This window comes from Amia ocellicauda, chromosome 12 (assembly GCF_036373705.1).
Source record: "Amia ocellicauda isolate fAmiCal2 chromosome 12, fAmiCal2.hap1, whole genome shotgun sequence".
Taxonomy (NCBI): Eukaryota; Metazoa; Chordata; class Actinopteri; order Amiiformes; family Amiidae; genus Amia; species Amia ocellicauda.
Window position 1 is genome coordinate 37,135,673 of NC_089861.1, and position 22,978 is coordinate 37,158,650.

The 22,978-nt window shown below is 40.5% G+C and overlaps 1 protein-coding gene across 3 annotated transcripts in view; it reads left to right on the plus strand.

Annotated features, from left to right (window-relative positions):
- The window catches only part of phldb3 (pleckstrin homology-like domain, family B, member 3), an 88,537-nt gene that overhangs the window by 37,543 nt on the left and 28,016 nt on the right, over positions 1-22,978 (plus strand). For 2 of the 3 annotated variants that reach the window (XM_066719480.1, XM_066719482.1), the window contains exons 5-9: positions 747-875; positions 5,660-5,815; positions 10,357-10,491; positions 17,369-17,473; positions 19,848-19,944. In XM_066719480.1, the coding sequence (XP_066575577.1) occupies positions 747-875; positions 5,660-5,815; positions 10,357-10,491; positions 17,369-17,473; positions 19,848-19,944 (622 nt within the window). The remainder of the gene's footprint in view (positions 1-746; positions 876-5,659; positions 5,816-10,356; positions 10,492-17,368; positions 17,474-19,847; positions 19,945-22,978) is intronic. The other variant, XM_066719481.1, reaches the window with a different exon arrangement.

Genomic DNA, 22,978 nt, shown 5'->3' on the forward strand with positions numbered 1-22,978 from the left:
AAGGAGCTATTGAGTAAAATTACAGTATATCTACAGAGTTAATAGTTTATGCTGGTTCTTGTATTTTTTAAATTGCATGTTCATTAAGGTTGCCCAGACTTCTATTTTTATAACCAGGATATATTTTGATTCTCTGTATCTGCTTTGCACACATCAGCTTCTTTCCAGTAAGTGCTTCCATATTATTTAAGGGCCTGCAAATCCCTGTTAAGGATCTTAAAGGGGCCAGTGAATATCACAGCTGTTTGCTCAGTAATAGTGATTTTTGCTTGGGACTAGTGACAAGAATTTTGTTAGAGTATTAGTTCTACTATTGACACTAGTTGTACTTCTCAGACCAGAATCCTGTATCAGTTGATAACAAATATTGTTTTGTACAATTTGCTTGCCAGTATAATAATTCTATCATCCACTACAGTTTAGTCAATTTTGCCATAGAACATTTTAGACTTTTTAGACACCTAAAACCAAATTTGTCCTCTGAACTTCCTTTGGCGCTTTCTTTCTCTTTCTCCATTGCTCACTCTCCTGACATCTAATTTGCTTTATTGGCATGATTAACAAGAGCAGGTTTGCCAAAGCAGCTATGTAGTGAATACCTGTGAAGTCAGGTGACAGTGAAGACCAAATATAATACAAATATTATGATTTCTTAATTATTTAATAATTTTGCATTTTAATAATAAAGTAACTGAAAATAATAATGATAATAAGTGGTAATCATCATCATCTCTCCCAATCTAAAGGAGAAGATGAGGCTGGAGTCAGAGCGATTGAAGGTGGATGATATGAGGCAGCGTCACACTCAGTTACAGAAGCAGATGGGGACCCAGCCTAAAAGCCTCAGGGAGCAGCTACAGCAGCGCTTGCTGGAGGTAATGGAAGCCAGGGGTCAGAGTTGAACAGGGGGAGGGGTGACAGAGGTGTAGGAAGGAAGATAGCAGGTTTAGGTCATAGGTCTCAAACTCAATTCCTAAGGGCCTTGGTGTCATTTGACTCTTACTTCAACCTAGCTAACTCAGTAACTTATATTATCTGATTAGCAATCTCTGGATATAATTAATACAAAGAAAACAATAGGTTGCGCTGCCCAAGGGGGAGGGGTTTTCAGCACACATCGCTGGAACGTATCGAAGACATTTGTCTATCAAAGCTACCATTGGCCCTTGTGCCCGTCACAGGATCCTTCCGCTTCCTGTTTGTATAAAAGGTGACGTCTGCACAAAGACTTTCTTTTTTTGCCGGGAGCTAGAATTCCCACGTGACCTTGCAACCTTTGGGCAGTGCTTCTTTTCTCAGAAATCCACGGTTGCATACGCAACTTATCGTTATCTTTCAAGTTAGAAGCACTGCCCAAGGGGGGGGGGTTACAGTATAACCAAACCATCGCAAGGGAGGAGGCAGCGAGCTGGTAAGAGAGCCTGCCCCGAGTCGTACCCACTAGGAGCCGTACCAACTCTATTATAGAACCACAGGGGCCACTTGGGGTCACATCTGGGCTGCCAAGATGCAAAGACCGCAGTCATGCTGAACTGGGAAGAAATGAGCAATGGTGTATCCACTGGCAACAAGAACCTTGTGCCTACCGTGAAACCTAGTAATAGTGGCCTCCTGCTCTACTAGCAGGGCTAGGAGCGGGGCCAATACCAAGACCACACCACATAAGCACGGGGTGCATTCAGGAGCCAGCTCATGCACCACACGCAGGACACAGGAGCAAGTTGCACACTGCCGACCAGCTGCTGGTGGCAACAGATGCTCTACTGATGTAAATAAATGAATTATATACACAGTGGGGCACAAGAGTAAACTCAAAGCCTACCTCTGAATACAGCAACAGCGGCCCTCAGCACAGCTAGCATAGCTAGGGAGGGACCACAGGCCTACTGACAAAGGAACTATGTACAATGGCGGGGTACAGGTGTAAAAAACACATGCACTCCCGCCTACAGAATGAACTATATACAAGTCACAGTCCAGTAGGAAGGGATAACGGTTCTGTGTTGCTTTTCCCAAGCACACTCACAGGGGCAGGCAGGGATAGAAAAGGCCAGGAGCCAGTGTCTGATAGGCTACTGAGGCTCAACTGAAGCCAACACCGGATTCCCAATAGAAGGAACCGGGCCCATCATGTCCAACCTGTAGAACCAAACAAAGGTCTGTGGCGAGACTTGAAAAAGGGCCTATGACATGGCTACACCTGGAGTCAAGTGGGCCACCAGGTGTTCAGGCATCGGGACTCCAGCTGACTCATAGTGCGTGGTAATGGTGTCCAGAATCCAGTGCGAGAGGCACTGCTTTGAAAGCACCTGGCCCCGCGTCCGTCCTCCGTAGGACACAAACAATTGGTCCGAGCACCGAATGTCCTTGGTGCGCTGCAAATAGCACCTGAGAGCCCACACCGGGCACAACAGGTGTAGCCTACTCTCCTCCTCTGAAGAGAAGGGAGGAGGATGGAAAGCCATCAACTCAATAGGCCTGTTGATATGGAAAGGAGACAGCAGGATTATGCCGAAGCGTAACCCTGGAACCATCTCCCACAAAATGGACACACGCAGGGTGAATGGACAGGGCGTGTAATTTGCTCACGCGTTTTGCTGACGTGATTGCCAACAAAAACTATGTCTTCAGTGATGCTTATCTTAGGTCAACTGACTGCAAGGGCTTAAACGGGGCCTTGGAAAGCACGTCCAGAACTACATCAAAGTGCCACGCGGGCAGAGAAGAAGTGCGGGTAGGCCTCAGCCTACACGCACGTTTTAGAAACAGCACCGCCATAAAATGAGAGCCCGGAGGCTTGCCATCAATCCTGACATGACATGAGGAGATGGCGGCCAAATAAACCTTGTGCATTTAAGGGGACTTGGTCTAACAGCTCCTGCAGGAATTGCAGAATGACACCTATATGGCATGAGACTTCTCCTGACACCAAGTCTGAAAAGTCCTACCGGTAGGAGTACTGCAACCACATAGAGGGAGCTCTTGCCGACTGAATAGTAGCCACTACCGCGTCTGACAGACCCCAAGCCATCAGGCCATCCCGCTCAGGGGCCAGGCCCAGAACTGGAGCAGGCCCGGGTTGGGATGCCACAGTGCGCCCTGCACCTGAGACAGCAAGTCTGCCCGCAGGGGAAGCTGCCAAGGCTCTCCGACAAAGAGGAAGACCAGGTCCGCAAACCACAGTCTACGGGGCCAGCGAGGCACTACCAGCAGAACTGTCACTTGTTCCTGCCTGATCTTCTCCAGAACCACTGGGAGAAGAGGGAATGGTGGGGATGCATAGAGGAGACAGTGCGGCCACGTGTGGGCTAGCGTGTCGATCCCCAGGGTCCCTGACTGATCCTGAATGGAGAACCATAGTGGACAATGTGTGGACTCCGCCGAAGGGAAGAGATCCACCTCTGCCCTGCCATAGCGGCTCCAAAGCTGCTGAATCACCAGCGGGTGGAGGCGCCATTCCGCCAACACCGGGGGGCCTCCCCGAGAGAGGAGGTCAGCCGCCATGTTGGAAATGCCTGGGAGGTGGGCTGCTCTAATGGAGTCCATAGAAGCAGATGACGCACTAGCCGATATAGTGTGTGTGACCGGAGAACTCCCTGCCTCTTGATGTAGGCAACCACCGCTGTGTTGTCTGTCCGTACTAAAACATTACTGCCCTGAAGGGCCAGCTTAAAGTGACAGAGACCGAGGAGCACAGCTCGTAATTCAAGGGCGTTGATATGGAGGGCCCTGACGGGCACCGTCCAACTGCTCCGGACTCCCTGTCCATTGCAGACAGCTCCCCAAGCTTGCTTGGAGGCGTCTGTTGTCAACACCACTCGGTGGCATATTGGCCCCAAGGGCACACCGAGGGTTAAATTCGAAGGGCTCCGCCACTAATGGAGCGCCTTCCAGCACGCTTGAGTGACTGTCACTCGACGTGATCTGTTGCGGCGAGGATGCATCCCATGGGACCCGAACCACCACTGCAGAGGCCTTAGATGAAGGAGGCCGAGGGGGAGGGTTTGGGACGCAGCCGCTAGAAGGCCTAGCAGCCTCTGGCAAAGGGACACCCTGACGCAAGCTCTCAACCGAAAGAGGGAGAGACGCGTGTGTATGGAGGCAACTCTCTCTGACACCAGCATGGACAGCATGGCAATAGAATCGAGGTGCCTGCGCCTGCTGAGTTGGCACAAGACAGCTATTCTCTCTGTTGACCCGAAGGCCCAACTTGGAGAGGCAGTAGAGGATCAGGCTCATGTGGCTCTGAACCTGCTCCCTGGAGTTCGAACAGACCAGCCAGTCGTCTAGATAATTGAGGACACGGACCCCCTGGCACTGCATCCATGCACTTGGAGAAAGTGCGAGGGGCTAGAGACAGGCTGAATGGGAGAACAGCGAACTTGAACGCTCGGCCTTTGAAGGCGAAGCGGAGAAACTTCCTGTGCATCTGCGCAATGGGGATGTGAAAGTAGGCATCTTTCAAATCCACCATGGTGAACCAGTCTCCAGGCTTAATAGCCTGAGACATGGCATGCAGGGGGAGCATCACGGTAGAAAAGCCACCAGCCAGAACCACTGCACGGATTAGTGAGCGCAGCAGAGCTCAATCCAGTAAACTGGAAGCGTGAGACCTCCTACAGCCACAGCTGCGGGCTGTAGTGCGGGTGCAAGCCGGTGGAGGAGCCCCTCTCACGGGCGAGGTCTCGGCTATTACTGCCATTGTGTGCGCTCTCGCTGTGGAGGAAAAAGTCCTGTGAAAAATAAACCAACACGGCGAACTAGCCTGAATAATAATTAAAATATTAAACGTCTAGTAGTCGTGTGAAAGCTGAGATGAACTGAGGCACCGACGGACTTTTGTGGCGCGGACGGAACAAAACAGTGTGGCTAATTTAAATACAATTTAAATAGCACAACAACACACAACTGTAGCGAATCGGTGTGTGGATGGTACTATTTGTACTACCAGCCAGCCGAAAAATGCAATTTCAGTTTTTTATTCACAAGCACATAAGCTCTCACCTGTCTTCACGAACCAAGGCGAAGGGCAAAAAGAGGAAGTCTTTGTGCAGACATCACCTTTTATACAAAGCAGAAGCGGAAGGGTCCTGTTTGAGTGATGGGCACAAGGGCCAATGGTAGCTTTGATAGAAAATGTCTTCGATACGATCTTCAAGTAGATCATGCTTTAACAGTTATGGTTCAAATAGAAGATGATTGTAGCTGTATTTTCTTTCCCATCAATTTCTAAATTTGTCAGATTTAACTCATCTGTTGGGGCAATGTAGTGCAATGATGTGAACTTGCATTACTTTAAAGTCCTTGCACAGTGATTAAAGAATTACACAAACCATAATACTTCCCTGTAGTATTTTTGGACCTCACACACATAGAAGTGTATTTTGTGACCTTGGGTAGACTTTTGTCTCTCTCTCTCTCTCGTGTGTCTTTTCACATTTATTTATGCCTATCTTTCTCTGTCTTTATCTCTTTCTCTCACACTGTCTCTGTGCCTCTCTCTCTCTCTCTATCTGCACAGGGAGGCCCTGGGGACTACAACTATAACAGCATTATACAAAACCAGTACAATTATTTTAGAGCTTTGCCATATAGAATTACATTTTGTGCATTTCACACATACTCCATCTTGTCTTCTCTCTCATTGCATATCTCTCAGGACAAGGAGGCCCTGGAGGCAGCAGTCCGGGCATTTGAGGACATGGAGTTTCAGTTTCTGGAGCAGGAGAGTGGGTTGGAAGAGGAGAGGGAGGCCTCTAACAGGCAGGCATCTCAGGACATCTCCCAGCAGCAGCACAGAGTCAACTCCATTAAGGTATGCCCTCCACCTCCAAGCTGAGAGAGAATTAAACTTAGCTAATGTCTAATGCAACTCTTATTGTTTGTCATCACAAGACAACTCCAGTTTCTTCAAGTTTTTATTCCACCTGAACTCCTTACTATCCAGTTCAATCCAATATGGGCTATAATGCAACAGTTAAACTTGTTCAAAGTTTTTAAGATGCTGAGAGTTAAGATAAGACCTTTAAAATACTAAGCCTAGCTGTAAAGCCATAGTCATCTACATGCAGGGTCGTCTTGTTTTTTTATTCCAACCCAACTCCTGATTACATACCTGAATCAAATATTGGCTCCGTTAGTCCTTATCAACGTGATCTGTACTCTGTGATTGAAGACACCCAATAACCTTTATACTCTGATTAAAGATGATTAGGTTCTTCAGGACTAGGGTTGAAGAGCAATTTACTAGTCAGAAGATAAAACTACTCCACTGATGGTCAGGAGATTAACCATTATTGGGTTCATAGCTACTGCTTTTATACTTATCCAGACAATGCAACAGAATTTCATGACTTTATTTTAAGCTTGTGTCTTTGTATGGAGGACTACTCCCAAAGGCTATACAATACAAAACACAATGTTTTTCTTGCATTAAGCTGAAAAGGACACCATCAGCCGTAGCTTTTGCTTAGTTAAGTTCTCAGGATTATATTTTTTTTATTTATGTCCATCATTTTTTATTTTAATATTTTTTAAAGGTGTTGTCCTCTATTCTGAATCAGCTTTGAGATGTGGAACTAGAATAATTAATAATTTTGCACAAACTGTTAGGAAGAGCTCTCATATTAACCTGTCATTCAACAGCACCTTCACCTACATGCCACGTTTCATCACAACCATGGTTTTCATAGCTCTACACAAACAGAGGCCCAGCTGAGCCAACAATGTTACAAGGGATGAATCAGGAAGCAGATTCTGAACTGGGTTAATGTGTGCGTGTGTGTGTAAGCGGGGGATGCATTAAACTAACTACGTTTAATAACCTGTGTTGGATCTGGTTGTAAGTACCCATTCTCTTGTGAAAATCCCCCTGGGTGACCTGGATAAAGTGTGCATAGGACTTCTGTTTTAACAATTTTTCCAATTTGAAGGCACAATGTCTTATGAATCCAAATTATTTCCCCTTATTTATTTATTCATATACTGTTATTCAAACCAGAGTATAATAAATCATAAATAATTAAGAAAGGTAGCTAAAACATATGAAACATTTGATAATCATGTAAGAGATGCTTACTAAAATATATAGAAAAGTCAATAAAATCTATAAGAAACACAATATATAAAAAAACTACCTTAAATGGATGTAGTACAGTGGCTCTCAAAAGTATTCACCCACCTTGGACTTTTCCACATTTTCCACATTTCCAACATTAAGTCAGAATGGATTAAATGAGGAGCTTTTGTCACTGATCAACACAGAAAATATCTATAATGTCAAAGTTAAAAATATAATCTGCAAATTTCTCTCAATTAATGACAAATACAAAACAGAAAATAGTTGAGTGCATAAGTAATCAGCATCTTCAGTCAATATTTGGTAGAGGCACTTTGGCAGCAATTATAGTGTGGATAAGTCTCTACCAGCTTTGCACATCTGGACACAACAATTTTTGCACATTCTTCTTTGCAAAATTGCTCAACCTCTAAGTTGGATGTGGACCTTTGGTGAACAGCAATTTTCAACTCTTTCCACATATTCTCAATTGGATTGAGGCTTTGGCTTTGACTGAGCCACTCCAGGACATTGACCTTTTTGTTTAAGCCACTCCAGAGTGGCTTTGGCTGTATGTTTAGGGTCATTGTCCTGCTGGATGAATCTTCTCCCAAGTCCCAGGTCTCTTAAAGACGTCAGCAGGTTTTCTTCCAGGATTTCTCTGCACATTGCTGCATCAATTTTTCCCTCTATCTTTACAAGGTTTTCAGGGCCTGACACAGAGAAGCATCCCCATAGCATGATGCTGCCACCACCATGCTTCATGGTAGGGATGGTGTTCTCAGGATGTTAGGCTTATGTCAAACGTATCACTTAGCGTTGAAGCCAAAAAGATGTATCTATTTTGGTCTCTTCAGACCATAGAATCTTCCTCCACTTGTTCTCAGAGTGTCCCACAACTCTAGCCAATATTTGATATGCGTTTTTTTTAATAATGAGTTTCGTTTTGCCACTCTCCCATAAAGGCCACTTTTGTGAAGCACCCAGGCTATTGTAGCAGTATGCACAGTATCTCCCAGCTCAGCCATGGAAGACTGTAACTCCTTTAGAGTTGCCATAGGCCTCTTGGTGGCCTTCCTGACTAGTGCCCTTCTCACCCGGATACTCAGATTTTGAGGATGGCCCGATCTATTCTAGACAGATTCACAGTTGTGCCATATTCTCTCCATTTCTTAATAATGGACTCTAGGGGATATTCAATACCTTGGAAATATTCTTATATCCTACCCGTGATTGTTGCTTTTGAAGAACCTTATTCCGTATTTGATTTAAATTTTCCTTCGTCTTCATGATGTAGTTTTTGTTAGGAATTGTACTAACCTCCCAGAGATGGGTGTATTTAACCTGAAATCATGTCACACACCTTAATCCACAGAGGTGTGGACTCCATTCAACTAATTATGTGACTTCTAAAGACAATTGGTTTCACCACCACTTAATCAGGTGTGTCATAGCAAAGGGGGTGATTACTTATGAATTCAAGTATTTTATGTTTTGAATTTGGAATTAATTTAGAACAATTTGCAGATTATATTTTTCACTTTATGGAAATTTTCTGTGTTGATCAGTGGCAAAAACTCCTGATTTAAATCCATTCTGATTTCATGTTGTAACACAATGAAATATGGAAAAGTTCAAGGGGGGGTGAATACTTTTTGAGAGCCACTGTATATTTATGTACATAGAAAAGTTTGTCTGAAAATTGCCAGCACTCCCAGAATCTTCAAAGCACGAGCTATGGATACAGTTTAATGAGATGAAGCATTGATGCCAGCCTCTCCAGCATTACCTGAACTGAATGTTATTGTTCTGATGTTGTAAAAACGCTGTCAACACGGTCTCTACCATGGTCATAGCATCTACAAGATATTGTACATTATCAGTATGTTATTTAACTGATTCCATTTTAAGGTGACTTATATGTGTGTATATATATATATATATATATATGTGACCGTATATGTGTGTATTTTAACCAACACAAACCTACAGTGATGTGCATATACACACTATTAAAAATATTACATCAACCCTATACAAATGTTATCTATACATGGCAGTGAATAAAAGTATATAAGAAAATGTAAATACAGTGCTTACTTTTCTATCCTCTAGAACTGACAAAGTATTTTTCACACTGACTTGCTATAAAACCTAAAAACATAAGAGGTTACGAATGACAGCAGACCCAATCTATTGACTTGTTTTCGTACTAGTAGATTAATGATGGAACCTAGTAGATTAATGATTAATAGGCTATTGTATTTTAGGATCTTTAAGGATGAGGCTGGAGAGTTTATCAAGAACTCCAGTGCTCTCTGTATGAATTGCCTCCTGTTTTTCCCCTATGCTCTGAATGCTCCTAAATGTTGTTTCCACATTTGCCCCCTTGTTTATTTGAACCGTGCCCATAGCTTTCAGTTTGAAACAGAGAAATAAATAAGGTATTCAATATCCTGAATGTTTTGTTTTTATTCTGCCCAGATTGACAATACTTTTAGACCAGTAATTATTTTAATAGCTGTCCTCTTGTAGTTTAGTTACCAAAACTAAATCCATTATTCCAAATTAAGTCTAACTAATGCATCACAGACCCTGTAAATCCAATGCTTGCATTGCAAATGATCATTTTCCTGTTAAAGGACATGCTTTTGAGTTTTTAAATTATTTGCATCCATGCACATTAACTTGTGTCATATGGTAAACCTAGTATTATACATTGTAGTGTATCCATGTAAACTTTGGAAAAAGGCATCTGCCAGATAAATGCATAATCAAAGGAGTTTCCAGATGGAGGAGGTAATATAGTTTCAAATCAAATGACCAAGGCACATGGATTATGTTTTTTTTCAGTGGGTGAATGGGACAGTATAGCAGTGTTAAGGAATAACTGTACCAGTTAACATGCATCTAAAGTCACATTAGTATCCAAGCACTGCCATGTTTTAAACTACAATATTTTACAGAAATTAAAAAATGACTCGCAAAGCAATGCCGGCCTTCTCTACCACCAGTGTGGGAGGGGTTGGCTGCACACTGTAATATCCCCCACCCTAACTCTGCTTTAATTTAATATTTAATTTAATACAATCAACCTCTTCCCTTCCCTCTCCCTGCCCCCTCCAGCCACCACTAATGTTAAAACCCAGCTGGAGTTGAGGGCTCTGTTCACTCCTGTCATGTGACGGCTGACAGCCCAGTCAGTTCTTCTGTTTGTTGTGTAATCGCCAAAGGCACACTCTTTCACTCTCTTCTCTCTGTGTCTATGTGTGTGTGTGTCTGATCGTGTGTGTTCAAAGGCCGTTCTGTGTCTTTTTTTGCAGGAGAGGCTGATTCGCCTACAGGACCAAGTGAGCCAGACCCAAAAACAGACTGACAGGGAGCTGCATCAACTCAGCCAGGATAAAAAAGACATTCTCCAAAACCTCCATATGGTGAGGAAAAACAATAAAACTACTTCTCTTTCCTTGCTTTGCTTTTGTGTCTTATAATTGCTTCTCACAGAGCTACTGTGTTTTCCAAAGCGACTCAGACTAACTAAATACATTATTTTACTGATTGACATTTTATGGTTTGCTGTAGGTTGCTTTGTTTGTGGAATATACACCTCTGCAAAAAATGAAGAGACCACTTAACATTGATTTCTGAACTTGGAGTGGTCTCTTAATTTTTTCCAGAGCTTTATATATATACCCCAAGAAGAGAGCTGGTGCAATAGAACAGTAATACACTGGATTCTGAATATACTCACCTTAAGGGTTTTCTGGCTAATAGGAGTGAAGGCAGGGTGAAATAGGTTTTTTTTTTTTTTTTTTTTTTTTTTTTTTTTTTTTTTTTTCTTTCCCAGTATTAAACTTCAGTGGCTCACAGCTGATGTGTTTCAGGAGTTGGTGATCTGCCTAATTGGGGCTGACTAAACCCAAACTGTTGGATCCTAGCAGATGGAGTTTGAGAAGTGTTTTCCCAACACAGTCTTGGTCTAGTCAAGGTTTTTAACCGAGCATAGATTAAAAAAAAATACATTATCTGATCATGAATTCCGATTCTCAAAATGACAGACAGTACTAAGAACTCCTACTGGAATTTTAGCAAATTCCAGATACTTCAAATCCCCAAAAATGTAAATTTCCTGCAACAAGTAGATCTGGAAAGTCCTACTTTTTCAGCGTTGTCTAAGGAAAACTTAATTTGCCAACCATCTTAATCATAAACTGTGAGAAATATTTTCTTTGGCTACTTTCCCAGCACCATGAAGTTGATCATTAAAGTTTATGTAAATTGTTATAGATTTTTTTAAACCTTTATTTATATATATATATATAGATATATATAGATATAGATATATATACATAGAGAGAGAGATCTATCTCTCTCTATCTTTTTATCTATCTATATATATATTTTAACCTAAAATATTAATAGAATTTAAAGAAAATATTTTCATGTGACCTTAATTAATCTCAGCCTATTGTACCAGTCTGTACCATTGCCCTATATTGATCCAAATAAAATCTGTGTATAGTGTGGGATTCTGTCAGTACTTTTAATTGGATTTCCATGTAATCAGAGACAAGTGTCCATTTCACTGAGACAATTTTCAGTTGAAATTCAGTTATCCAGATGCCTGTTTTCTGAAACTTCATGTGGTGTTGGTGTAGTGTGATGGTAGATATTAAAGCAATTCCTACATTTGATTTGGGGTCCCAGAACACATGATATGACATGGTTTAAAAGTCTATGTAAAGCATGTAGAGATTGTAGAACAAATAGTGAAGTTGCTGTTTGGATGTAGAGGCTACAGATTCTACTGCGTTAAGTGCACAGATAAACATACAAACATAAATTTCATAAATAAGGGTTTAACTGCAGTTCAGTTAACTTGCACCATTAAATGTATGCAATGCGAAGATTTTATTTGTGTATGTAATGCTAGACTGACTTCTACTCAGGCATTTTCCTTTTTATGAAAGAGGCAAAATATTCCACAGATGTTTCTGTGAAGCCCAGGGCAGCAGAAGGTTTTTAATCTTAATCTAGATTTTAAGTGTGAGTCAGAGGCTGAGAGAGTATGTTTTGGGGGTGAAACCACAAAGACTCTTACTCACTAGTGCAAATAGGATGTCTTTTGTAAAGACTTGTATTAAAAAAGCTGTTCTTTTTAAATCTGACTTGTTCCCTTATCCTCTGTAATTCATGATCAGGGTTGGGAGGGTTACTTCAACAAGTATTTTGAAAATAATCTGTAACCTAATCCAATACATTACTCCAAGTCAGTAACATAATCAGAATACTTTTAGATTACTTTTGGAATACTTTCCATTTATGAAAAATACAAAAGCAGCTGAATTCAAGACGTGAAACAAAATGTACTACACATTCAGATATGGATGACGTATTGAAATTGTTTATTTGTATCCACAGTACAGACAATTAAAATGGTAATTAAGATTTGCATCGGTTTAATTTTCTTGCATATTGTACTTTGCATTTTGTAGTGTATGCATTTGTAAACAAGTGAAACTGCACTTTGATATCCTTTACCTTTTTACAAACCAACATAAATCAGACGTATCAATAATGCGTTAATGTCAAAGGTGCATCTCATTCACTGTCATTTTAAGGCGCATGGTTTCTTTTCTAATCAGTGAAATGCATTTTCTTGAAAACTTAAACAGGTATCTTCTCTAAATTGTAAGTAGATTAAATGCTTACAAAGTCTACAGTTTATTTTGTTCGATCTGTGAAGATACACAGATCAAGCAACTTGCTATAACAAAGGGGATTTAAATGCACTGCATTTTTCTATGCATGAGAAACGCAATCACAAGTTTCAAATCACTAGCACCTAAAACACACATTGAAATCAATGCAATAAAGTCAGTATTTTTTAAGTATCAATGAATGTTATGCATCTTGTTTCTGCAATTAACACATTATTGATGTCTTACCTTCTTTTAAGTGATATCTAAAGTTTATAAGTTTAAAGGTTTGACATGTGAGAATCCCCTGAATGCACACTCTGTTAAAGAGAACAGCACTGCACGGCACTGGTTAGGACGAGTTTATTCAGTTTGTGATTTATTTAGTTTCAGACTATTAACATGTTGTATGTTGTTGTTTTGGTATTATATTAAGTATTTTATTGTTAAGATCACAGAACCAGCTAGGATGCACAGGAACTATCTAATTTACATGGATTTATCTTAAATTTGGATAGGATAACGTATTACTGCAAATGCAAACTATTGATAACGCTTTTGGTTATACTATGCCTATGTTGCCATTTTGCTTATTATGCTTTCATAAAAATATGTAATTATTAAATCGTAATTATCATTTTTATTAAAATATGTATTTTCTACTCGCATGTCAAGTATAATTCTCTTAAGGCTGCACACATTCAAAAAATAAAATCTTATATCCAGATGTTTGTTTTTTAGATTTGAAGTTGAGTCCTTTAGAGACCGTTACATTGTCAGGTGGTGGACACATTTTGCACTTTTTGTTCCATTTTCTTTCTTTGAAAGTGAACAATTGCCTGTACTTCAATAAGTTAAATCCCTGTTAACACAATGTTGCCAAAGTATCAAAATTCTGTAATCTGATTACGTAACGCCGCTACTTGTATTCCGTTACTCCCCAACCCTGTTCATGATGCTATCATAGTACAGTGTAGCACAATAAAAGTGCGACTGGGCTCAAGTAATTTCCGTTCTAAAACAAATTAAAGTTAAGTTAAATACATTAATGTGCAATCAAAACGTATAAAAAGTTAGATTTCATATATTTATAAAGAATGAAAAAATAAGTACATTTGCACTAGCATGTTTGCTCTCTGTAGACTATAAAAAGCATGTACAAATAGATTTGATCAACTCCATTCACTTTCCCAGAAACGGGGCTTTTGTTAATTTGAAGATAGTCTTATATGAAGGAGTAAACAAATTTGGAATCAATCTTTTATATTTATTGTATAGTTTTTACTTATTTTCTTAAACATAGAAGTTTATGTGTGTTATGAGACACCCTATCATTCTGCCCACCTCACATTTAATCCCCACTCATTTTAAAGAGAACTTGGCCAGCAGTCAATCATAAGATTCTTAGTCACACTGACTGACCCAGCCTGGTCAACGAGCTCCGCAACAACACTATCTGCACTGTATGGCGGATTGTGTTGCTAAGTGCAATTGTTTCTTGTTTCTCTCCTCTGCTGGTTGAATTCTGCTTACATTTTTCATGTTGGTAGTGGGGGATTTATAACATCTCTACTTGGCATAATGGCATTAGTCACACATTCTCTCCACTGCAGGCTGTATTCTACAGTATTTTCATTTCTGCTTATTTAAAGCGCTTCAGGAAGAAAAGCTACCTAGGAGAAAATAGTGGTAGGATAGAATGTTTTACTATAAAGTAACTTTCTGTGGCTCCCATGTGCTGCACCTGGTAAAATAAATCTGCCATAATGCAAAATGTATCCTATAGGACAAAATGACATCCAATCCAGCCTGTGCCATTATCTTTCACAAAGATTTCATAGGAATTGGCAAAGTATTTTTTCTCTGAAGCACAGCTAGGGTAGGTTTGATGGAAGCTTGCTGGGGGAATCAGGCACATGTGGCTTGTTCGTTTGTATTGCACCTGTTTCATCAGAATCAATTCCCCATGATAGCAAGAATGTAGGCTTTCATTAAAAAAGCTTTCACGGCATGTGTGACAGACAATGCATTTGTGCTTTGTCTATCCATTCTGAAACGGAATGCAAAACGCAGCATCAAGCCGAAATCAGAAATGGGAGATTATAATTTGATGCAAAAAAGGGGGGGAAATTATTGCATTCCTGTTAGTGAAACGCTAATTTATAAAACAGATACCAATAGTTAGCAATGGGGAATTACTCAGGAAATTATTCAATTAAGTCTACATTCATATTCTGATTATTTATATCTCCCTGGCAAGGCATGAACTCAGGATGCAAAAAAGTATGTTTTTGTTAAGAAAGGACATTTTGCAAGTAGTTTGTAGGCATTGCTATTGTGCATAGCCTTAGTTGGTGAATGGGTCTTCTGTTACATCTCTCTATTGGTCTGTAATGTGCAATATTTGGGCTCAATCAGAAATTCTTGGATTGAAACAAACAGAGCACAGTTCATATTTTGAACCCATCAGACAAACTAGATCAGGGGTTCCCAAACTTTTCAGCCCACGACCCCCAAAATAACGGTGCCAGTGGTGGTTAAAGTATACAAACGTAATAGGCCTATCCAAACAGCATAATGACAACAGCCTAACAACCATAATATTATTTAAAAGTAGCATAATTTAGTCATTACTTTCATTTCAGTGTTAACCGCACCTAATGAGATGGGTGTGCACAATGCTTGGAGCACAGCAAGTCCATTCTTGGTTTAATTTTGGAGACCGCCACTCGGAGATCATCCTCTACGTTCAATCGCAATCTGTATTTATTTAAGGAACGTGAGTGCCGAGAAAGTCTATTCGCACAAGTAGGTAGTGCCAAACGGCATCAGAACATCCACAGCGGCCTTGGATAACTGTGGGTATTCCCTCTCGACAGAAATCCAAAACTCAGACAGAGTCTTGGAATGAAACACCATCTTTCATGTTCGGTCGCTCGTTTCTCATCAGATGCTTTATGCATATGCCATGTGGCTTATTTGGGTCATTAATTTAAATGTTTACAGTACTAAATAAGAAATCCTTCAAAAAAACATTTACATCAGAAGGTGAGTTGAATCAAGTGTTGGTTATCAGTGTACTTACACTTAGTAATATATGGTATCTATTGTTGATGGAAACTGTTTTAAGCATTTAAACAATGGTAAATGCTATTTTCTCTTACTGGAAGAAATGCAAAATGTGAACAAACACTTCTTCATCATTTAATTCTGCTAGACTGACCTATGTACACAGGCGGCTGTTTTCAGGAAGCAGTTTGGTTTCAGTATTAGCAATGATTGTCTTATCACTGGATTTGCACCTGAATAGGGGCTCGGGGGGAAGAGTTCTAACTTTTTACAATCCCCCATCCTTCCTTTGTTGGCAGTAGTAAACTAGTGTTTAAAAATTACAGGAGAAGCTCCAAAATGAGACGTGAAATAAGTGTTTTCTATCATTGGTTAGTTGTCAGGCTTTGAATCTGAAGCCTGAGATAAGCCTGGATTACAATGTTTAAATAGTGTGATTAAGACCAATTTGTAGATGGACTTTCATACATATTGGGGAAAATCATTCATTTTCTTTTAATATATACAGTGGGGGGGGAAAAGTATTTGATCCCCTGCTGATTTCGTACGTTTGCCCACTGACAAAGAAATGATCAGTACATAATTGTAATGGTAGGTGTATTTTAGCAGTGAGAGACATAATAACAACAAAAAAATCCAGAAAAATGTATTTCAAAAGAGTTATAAATTGATTTGCATGTTAATGAGGGAAATAAGTATTTGACCCCTTCAACTTAGTATTTGGTGGCAAAACCCTTGTTGGCAATCACAGAGGTCAGACGTTTCTTGTAGTTGTCTACCAGGTTTCCACACCTTGCACACAATCTCAGGAGGGATTTTGTCCCACTCCTCTTTGCAGATCCTCTCCAAGTCATTAAGGTTTCGAGGCTGTGACGTTTGGCAACTCGAACCTTCAGCTCCCTCCACAGATTTTCTATGGGATGAAGGTCTGGAGACTGGCTAGGCCACTCCAGGACCTTAATGTGCTTCTTCTTGAGCCACTCCTTTGTTGCCTTGGCTGTGTGTTTTGTGTCATTGTCATGCTGGAATACCCATCCACGACCCATTTTCAATGCCCTGGCTGAGGGAGGAGGTTCTCACCCAAGATTTGACAGTACATGGCCCCGTCCATCGTCCCTTTGATGTGGTGCAGTTATCCTGTCCCCTTAGCAGAAAAACACCCCCAAAGCATAATGTTTCCTCCTCCATGTCTGACAGTGGGGATGGTGTTCTTGGGGTCATTCCTCCTCCTCCAAACACTGCGAGTTGAGTTGATGCCAAAGAGCTTGATTTTGGTCTCATCTGACCACAACACTTTCACCCAGTTCTCCTCTGAATCATTCAGATGTTCATTGGCAAATTTCAGACGGGCCTGATTTGTTTTTAATTTTCAGAGTTTTTAAAAATATAATACATCATTGCCTCTGCAATAAAACTGGATTTTTTCTACATTTAGGGCCTTTATTAGAAGAATTGTGTTGCTGCATGTGATTTAAAAAAAAGAAAAATAATAATAATGAAGTGGAATGTATGGAATCACTTATTTGAATTTGTCTTCTTACAGCATTTAATGAAGGACCAGAAAGAACTGTCTGATTTGGGCAACTTGACAGGCTCTACCCCCTGCATGCTGTCACTCAACCCATTAACCATTCATGGCCCAGGACAGGTGGGTTTGTCTAACTGCTCTAATAATCCATTATTTATGTCTTATTAATCTTTTGTTAAGTTCATTACTTTCCATTTCACCTCCAGCCCCTTTAAACATTGTACCTCTTAAATTATTCATTTGATTCAGTTAATTATCTAACACATCTCACAGCTCCACACTTTTCAATTTGATTTTGAACCTGGTGGAAGTTATCAGCACTGCCACAATAGATTGAGACCTTGTTTTTATTAGACAAATTAGGTCAGATGACGTAATCCTTTTCCCTTTTGTATTTAGCTTATAAGATTCCATTCAGAATTATTTATTTATTGGCAGATGCCCTTACCCTGGGCAACTTTGAGTTCTCACAAAATGCATATATATTATGCAATATTTTGCAAAAGCATTTTACAAAAGAACAAATACATTATATAATATTGTACTGTAGTTCAAGTGGTAGCACAAATGTGACAACAATTATATTAGTGCAATGTCCAGTTGGGACAAAGCTGGCATAATTATCAAAAGTAAGAAGGCAGTTCAAATTATGAAAATTGAAAGGACAATTTTAAATGCATATCAAATAAAATAATATAGTGAGGAGCCATACAGTGGGTGTAAATGTAAGTTAAGAAAGTACACCATATTGTCAGTGATGTTTGATTATCAGAAAGGTTAAAAACATGTGCTTCTCCCCCAGTTCCATGTAAAATATTTTTTGTAAATGTTACTTTTGGCATTGATATCACTTAATTCAAAACAACTTAAATTGCAAATTAACTGGAAGCTGTTCTGTTTCAGATAGAAACTCACTGTTACAGGCCAGATTAATAACAGGTCTCAGTTGGCTTAAATTAAAGGAAAAACCTGAATAAATGAGTTGAGGAACATAACGAATGCAGATGCCTCCAAACCGGTGTACTGCATAATACAATTAAGCAGTTAACATCCTATCATGCTCTGTGTCATGTATACAAATGCTGAGCAGGCCCAGTTGACCTCGATTTTGGATCAAGATGGCAAGAGGAAATGATCTAATTGACTTTGAAAGAGGGGACATTATTGGGCCACAAATGGCAGGAGCTTCAGTCACAAAGACTGCTCAACTGGCTAGTGTTTCAATAGAAACAGTGACTAAAGTGACATCTGCATTTAGATCTAAGGAAAAGACATCAGTAAATAGGGTTGGAAATTGTGGTCGAAAGCACACATTCAATGACCATGATGCTCGTGCATTACTGTGATATGTAAGGAAAAACAGAAGAACAACTCTCTTCCAGGTGACTGAGAATGTCAATGCAGGACGTGATCAGACTGTGTCAGCAAGAACAGTCCATCGAACTACACAGAGAGGGATATTATTGTAGGGTTGCAGTGCATAAACCATTACAGAGACAAATGCACATTTGAGGTCAGTGGTGCAAAAACCATAGGCACTGGTCTACAGAGATGTGGAAAAAAGTGATATGGTTGGATGAGTCATCCTTCAACATATTCTTGACAAGTGGGTGAGTGCATGTGTGGTGTACACCAAGTGAATGGTACAGGCCTGACTGCTTGACCTCTACAGTGAGGGGGTCTGGAAGCTCTGTAATACTGTGGGGGGCATTTTCCTGTCATGGTTTGGGTCCACTTGTCCCCTTAGAGGGAAGGGCCACTGCAAATCATTACAAAGTTATTCTGAGTGATCATCTTTATCCTATGGTGAAACATTTCTATCCTGATAGGAGTGGTCTCTTCCAGGATGACAATGCCCCCATCCACAGGGCATGAGGGGTCACTGAATGGTTTGATGAGTACGAAAATTATGTGAATCATATGCTGTGGCCTTCACAGTAACCAGATCTCAACCCATATGATCATCTATGGAAGATTTTGGACCAGTGTGTTAGACAGCGCTCTCCACCACCATCATCAAAACACCAAATGAGGGAATATCTTTTGGAAGAATGGTGTTCCATCCCTCCAGTAGAGGCACAGTCCTTTCAGAATTTGTAATGGAAGACTTCACAGGGTGTAATTCAATTAGTCGAGTGCTATTGCAGTTTGTTGGTCTTGAGTTGGGCAGGGTTTCCTTTGCTTGTGAGAGCTGCATTTGATCCTCACCTACAATGCTATAGCTCTGCTGTTTACTCAGTAGACACATTACCTGAAAAGTGTGTGGATTGGCAGCAAATTTTTCGGTGTGTTTCTATGTGTTTACATACCTACCAACATAGGCATAGGGGCAGTAACATTGGGGTGAGTTGATGTAATAACTTCAGATCCCAAATTGTGAAAGTTTAAAATATTAAAGGTCACAAAACTATTTTAGTCAGTAACCATTGACCTTTGAATCCAATTTCAAATTTCTGAGGCTGTAACATTCTTTCCCTGTTTTCTGATACCCCAGAATTCACTCCAAGAGATGAACATTACATCGAGCCTGCAGAGGGGGCGCAGCCTGCATAAAAACATCAAACCATCTGATAGGCCAGTATCAGTGCATGGTAAGGGAAGGGGGGTTAGTGGGGGAGCTATTAAGTTAAACAAAGGAAAGCATGCTTGGTTTTATTAAGTGATATTACTAATAATACTATCATGATTAGTGCTGTGCTGATACAACGATTTTACATAGAATCGCGATTCTGCTTTTCACGTTATTGTATCGAATCTCTAACCTCTGGAATCGATATTTATGTATTTATATGCCGGTAATCTTTGAGAAATAATAAGTTTTGCGTTTGAATTAACACAAACGCAGTACTAACCACAATTCTTTAGATACCAGTATGCATGGGAGCTGCTTGATAACCTGTGTGTGTGTCAATTTTCAAGATATAACAAAATCAAAACCAGCAAACCGAAAATACAACAATAAACGTATTTTTCCAGGTTGACTGAAACAAAGACAGAGACCGATCACTAGGCTCATCTGTTTATTTTTTTTCTTATGTGCATGGTGTATACTGTACTTTTTCTCTCCTGTAGTTGATTGGCCTCCGCAGAGAAGTTAAATAATTACATAAATACATGTAACCATTCAAATTTAATGAAAAGAACAATTATTCAGATGTGGTATTGATGAGACAGGTGTTCATTATCCTACTACTAGTACTGTATATTGAATACTGTCCACAAAGTAGTAAAAAAAACTAAATAACTATTCTTGCACTTTGTATTGCACTTACAGTGAGGGAAAAAAGTATTTGATCCCCTGCTGATTTTGTACGTTTGCCCACTGACAAAGAAATGATCAGTCTATAATTTTAATGGTAGGTGTATTTTAACAGTGAGAGACAGAATAACAACAAAAAAATCCAGAAAAACGCATTTCAAAAAAGTTATACATTGATTTGCATGTTAATGAGGGAAATAAGTATTTGACCCCTTCGACTTAGTACTTGGTGGCAAAACCCTTGTTGGCAATCACAGAGGTCAGACATTTCTTGTAGTTGGCCACCAGGTTTGCACACATCTCAGGAGGGATTTTGTCCCACTCGTCTTTGCAGATCCTCTCCAAGTCATTAAGGTTTCGAGGCTGACGTTTGGCAACTCGAACCTTCAGCTCCCTCCACAGATTTTCTATGGGATGAAGGTCTGGAGACTGGCTAGGCCACTCCAGGACGTTAATGTGCTTCTTCTTGAGCCACTCCTTTGTTGCCTTGGCTGTGTGTTTTGTGTCATTGTCATGCTGGAATACCCATCCACGACCCATTTTCAATGCCCTGGCTGAGGGAAGGAGGTTCTCACCCAAGATTTGACGGTACATGGCCCCGTCCATCGTCCCTTTGATGCGGTGCAATTTTCCTGTCCCCTTAGCAGAAAAACACCCCCAAAGCATAATGTTTCCTCCTCCATGTTTGACGGTGGGGATGGTGTTCTTGGGGTCATTCCTCCTCCTCCAAACACGGCGAGTTGAGTTGATGCCAAAGAGCTTGATATTGGTCTCATCTGACCACAACACTTTCACCCAGTTCTCCTCTGAATCATTCAGATGTTAATTGGCAAACTTCAGATGGGCCTGTACATGTGCTTTCTTGAGCAGGGGGACCTTGCGGGCGCTGCAGGATTTCAGTCCTTCACGGCGTAGTGTGTTACCAATTGTTTTCTTGGTGACTATGGTCCCAGCTGCCTTGAGATCATTAACAAGATCCTCCCGTGTAGTTCTGGGCTGATTCCTCACCGTTCTCATGATCATTGAAACTCCACGAGGTGAGATCTTGCATGGAGCCCCAGACCGAGGGAGACTGACAGTTATTTTGTGTTTCTTCCATTTGCGAATAATCGCACCAACTGTTGTCACCTTCTCACCAAGCTGCTTGGCGATGGTCTTGTAGCCCATTCCAGCCTTGTGTAGGTCTACAATCTTGTCCCTGACATCCTTGAACAGCTCTTTGGTCTTGGCCATGGTGGAGAGTTTGGAATCTGATTGATTGATTGCTTCTATGGACAGGTGTCTTTTATACAGGTAACGAGCTGAGATTAGGAGCACTCCCTTTAAGAGAGTGCTCCTAATCTCAGCTCATTACCTGTATAAAAGACACCTGGGAGCCAGAAATCTTGCTGATTGATAGGGGATCAAATACTTATTTCCCTCATTAACATGGAAATCAATTCATAACTTTTTTGAAATGCATTTTTCTGGATTTTTTTGTTGTTATTCTGTCTCTCACTGTTAAAATAAACCTGCCATTAAAATTATAGACTGATAATTTATTTTTCAGTGGGCAAACGTACAAAATCAGCAGGGGATCAAATACTTTTTTCCCTCACTGTATGTTGTAAGTCACCCTGGATAAGGGTGTCTGCCAAGAAATAATAATATAATAATAATAATATTATTATTATTATTATTATTAAAATGTCATTTATTAAAAACTGTTAATTTTGGCAGCTATTTTAGATTTAGTTTTAGTCTTACTCTTTTGACTAAAATGCTTATCAGTTTTAGTCACAGTTTAGTACTTTAATCTTTAATTAGTTTTAGTTAATATTTAGTTAATAAAATCTTTCAGTCAGAAGGTGTGGTGGAGAAAATGCATCTCAGTTCAGCTGTCACTGGAGCGGTGACTTTATGGGCACAACGCATTGAGGCTCCATCTCACACTCGCACGCATTGTCGATAAAGTCTCATGCATTTGCCCAAAAATATTCTGTGCGCTCCCACACCCCCTCAGGCTGCTGGTTCTGCCGGCAAGAGTGGTATCTATCACCGCATTTTATAATGTGACAGTGGGGCTCATTCGGGTAATAATGAGCAAGTTACAAAGTGACATAACTCCTCAGTAAAAGTAGTACAGTGTTAAGCCTCCCACGGTAGGAGACCTGGTCTTTTGGTGTAGAGGGCGTAACACTGTACTGCGCTGGAGCTGCTGCTGTGCGGAGCGCTCGGAGGGGTACCAGTGGTATGCGGTTTGAATTCCGGGCGAGAAACTCCGACCTCAAACGGCTACACTCACACATTGGCGTTTTGAAAACTTTAGAGCTTAGCTATTATTACAGTGGAAAGGGTCCCATACCCAATCAAAGTTGGACATATGC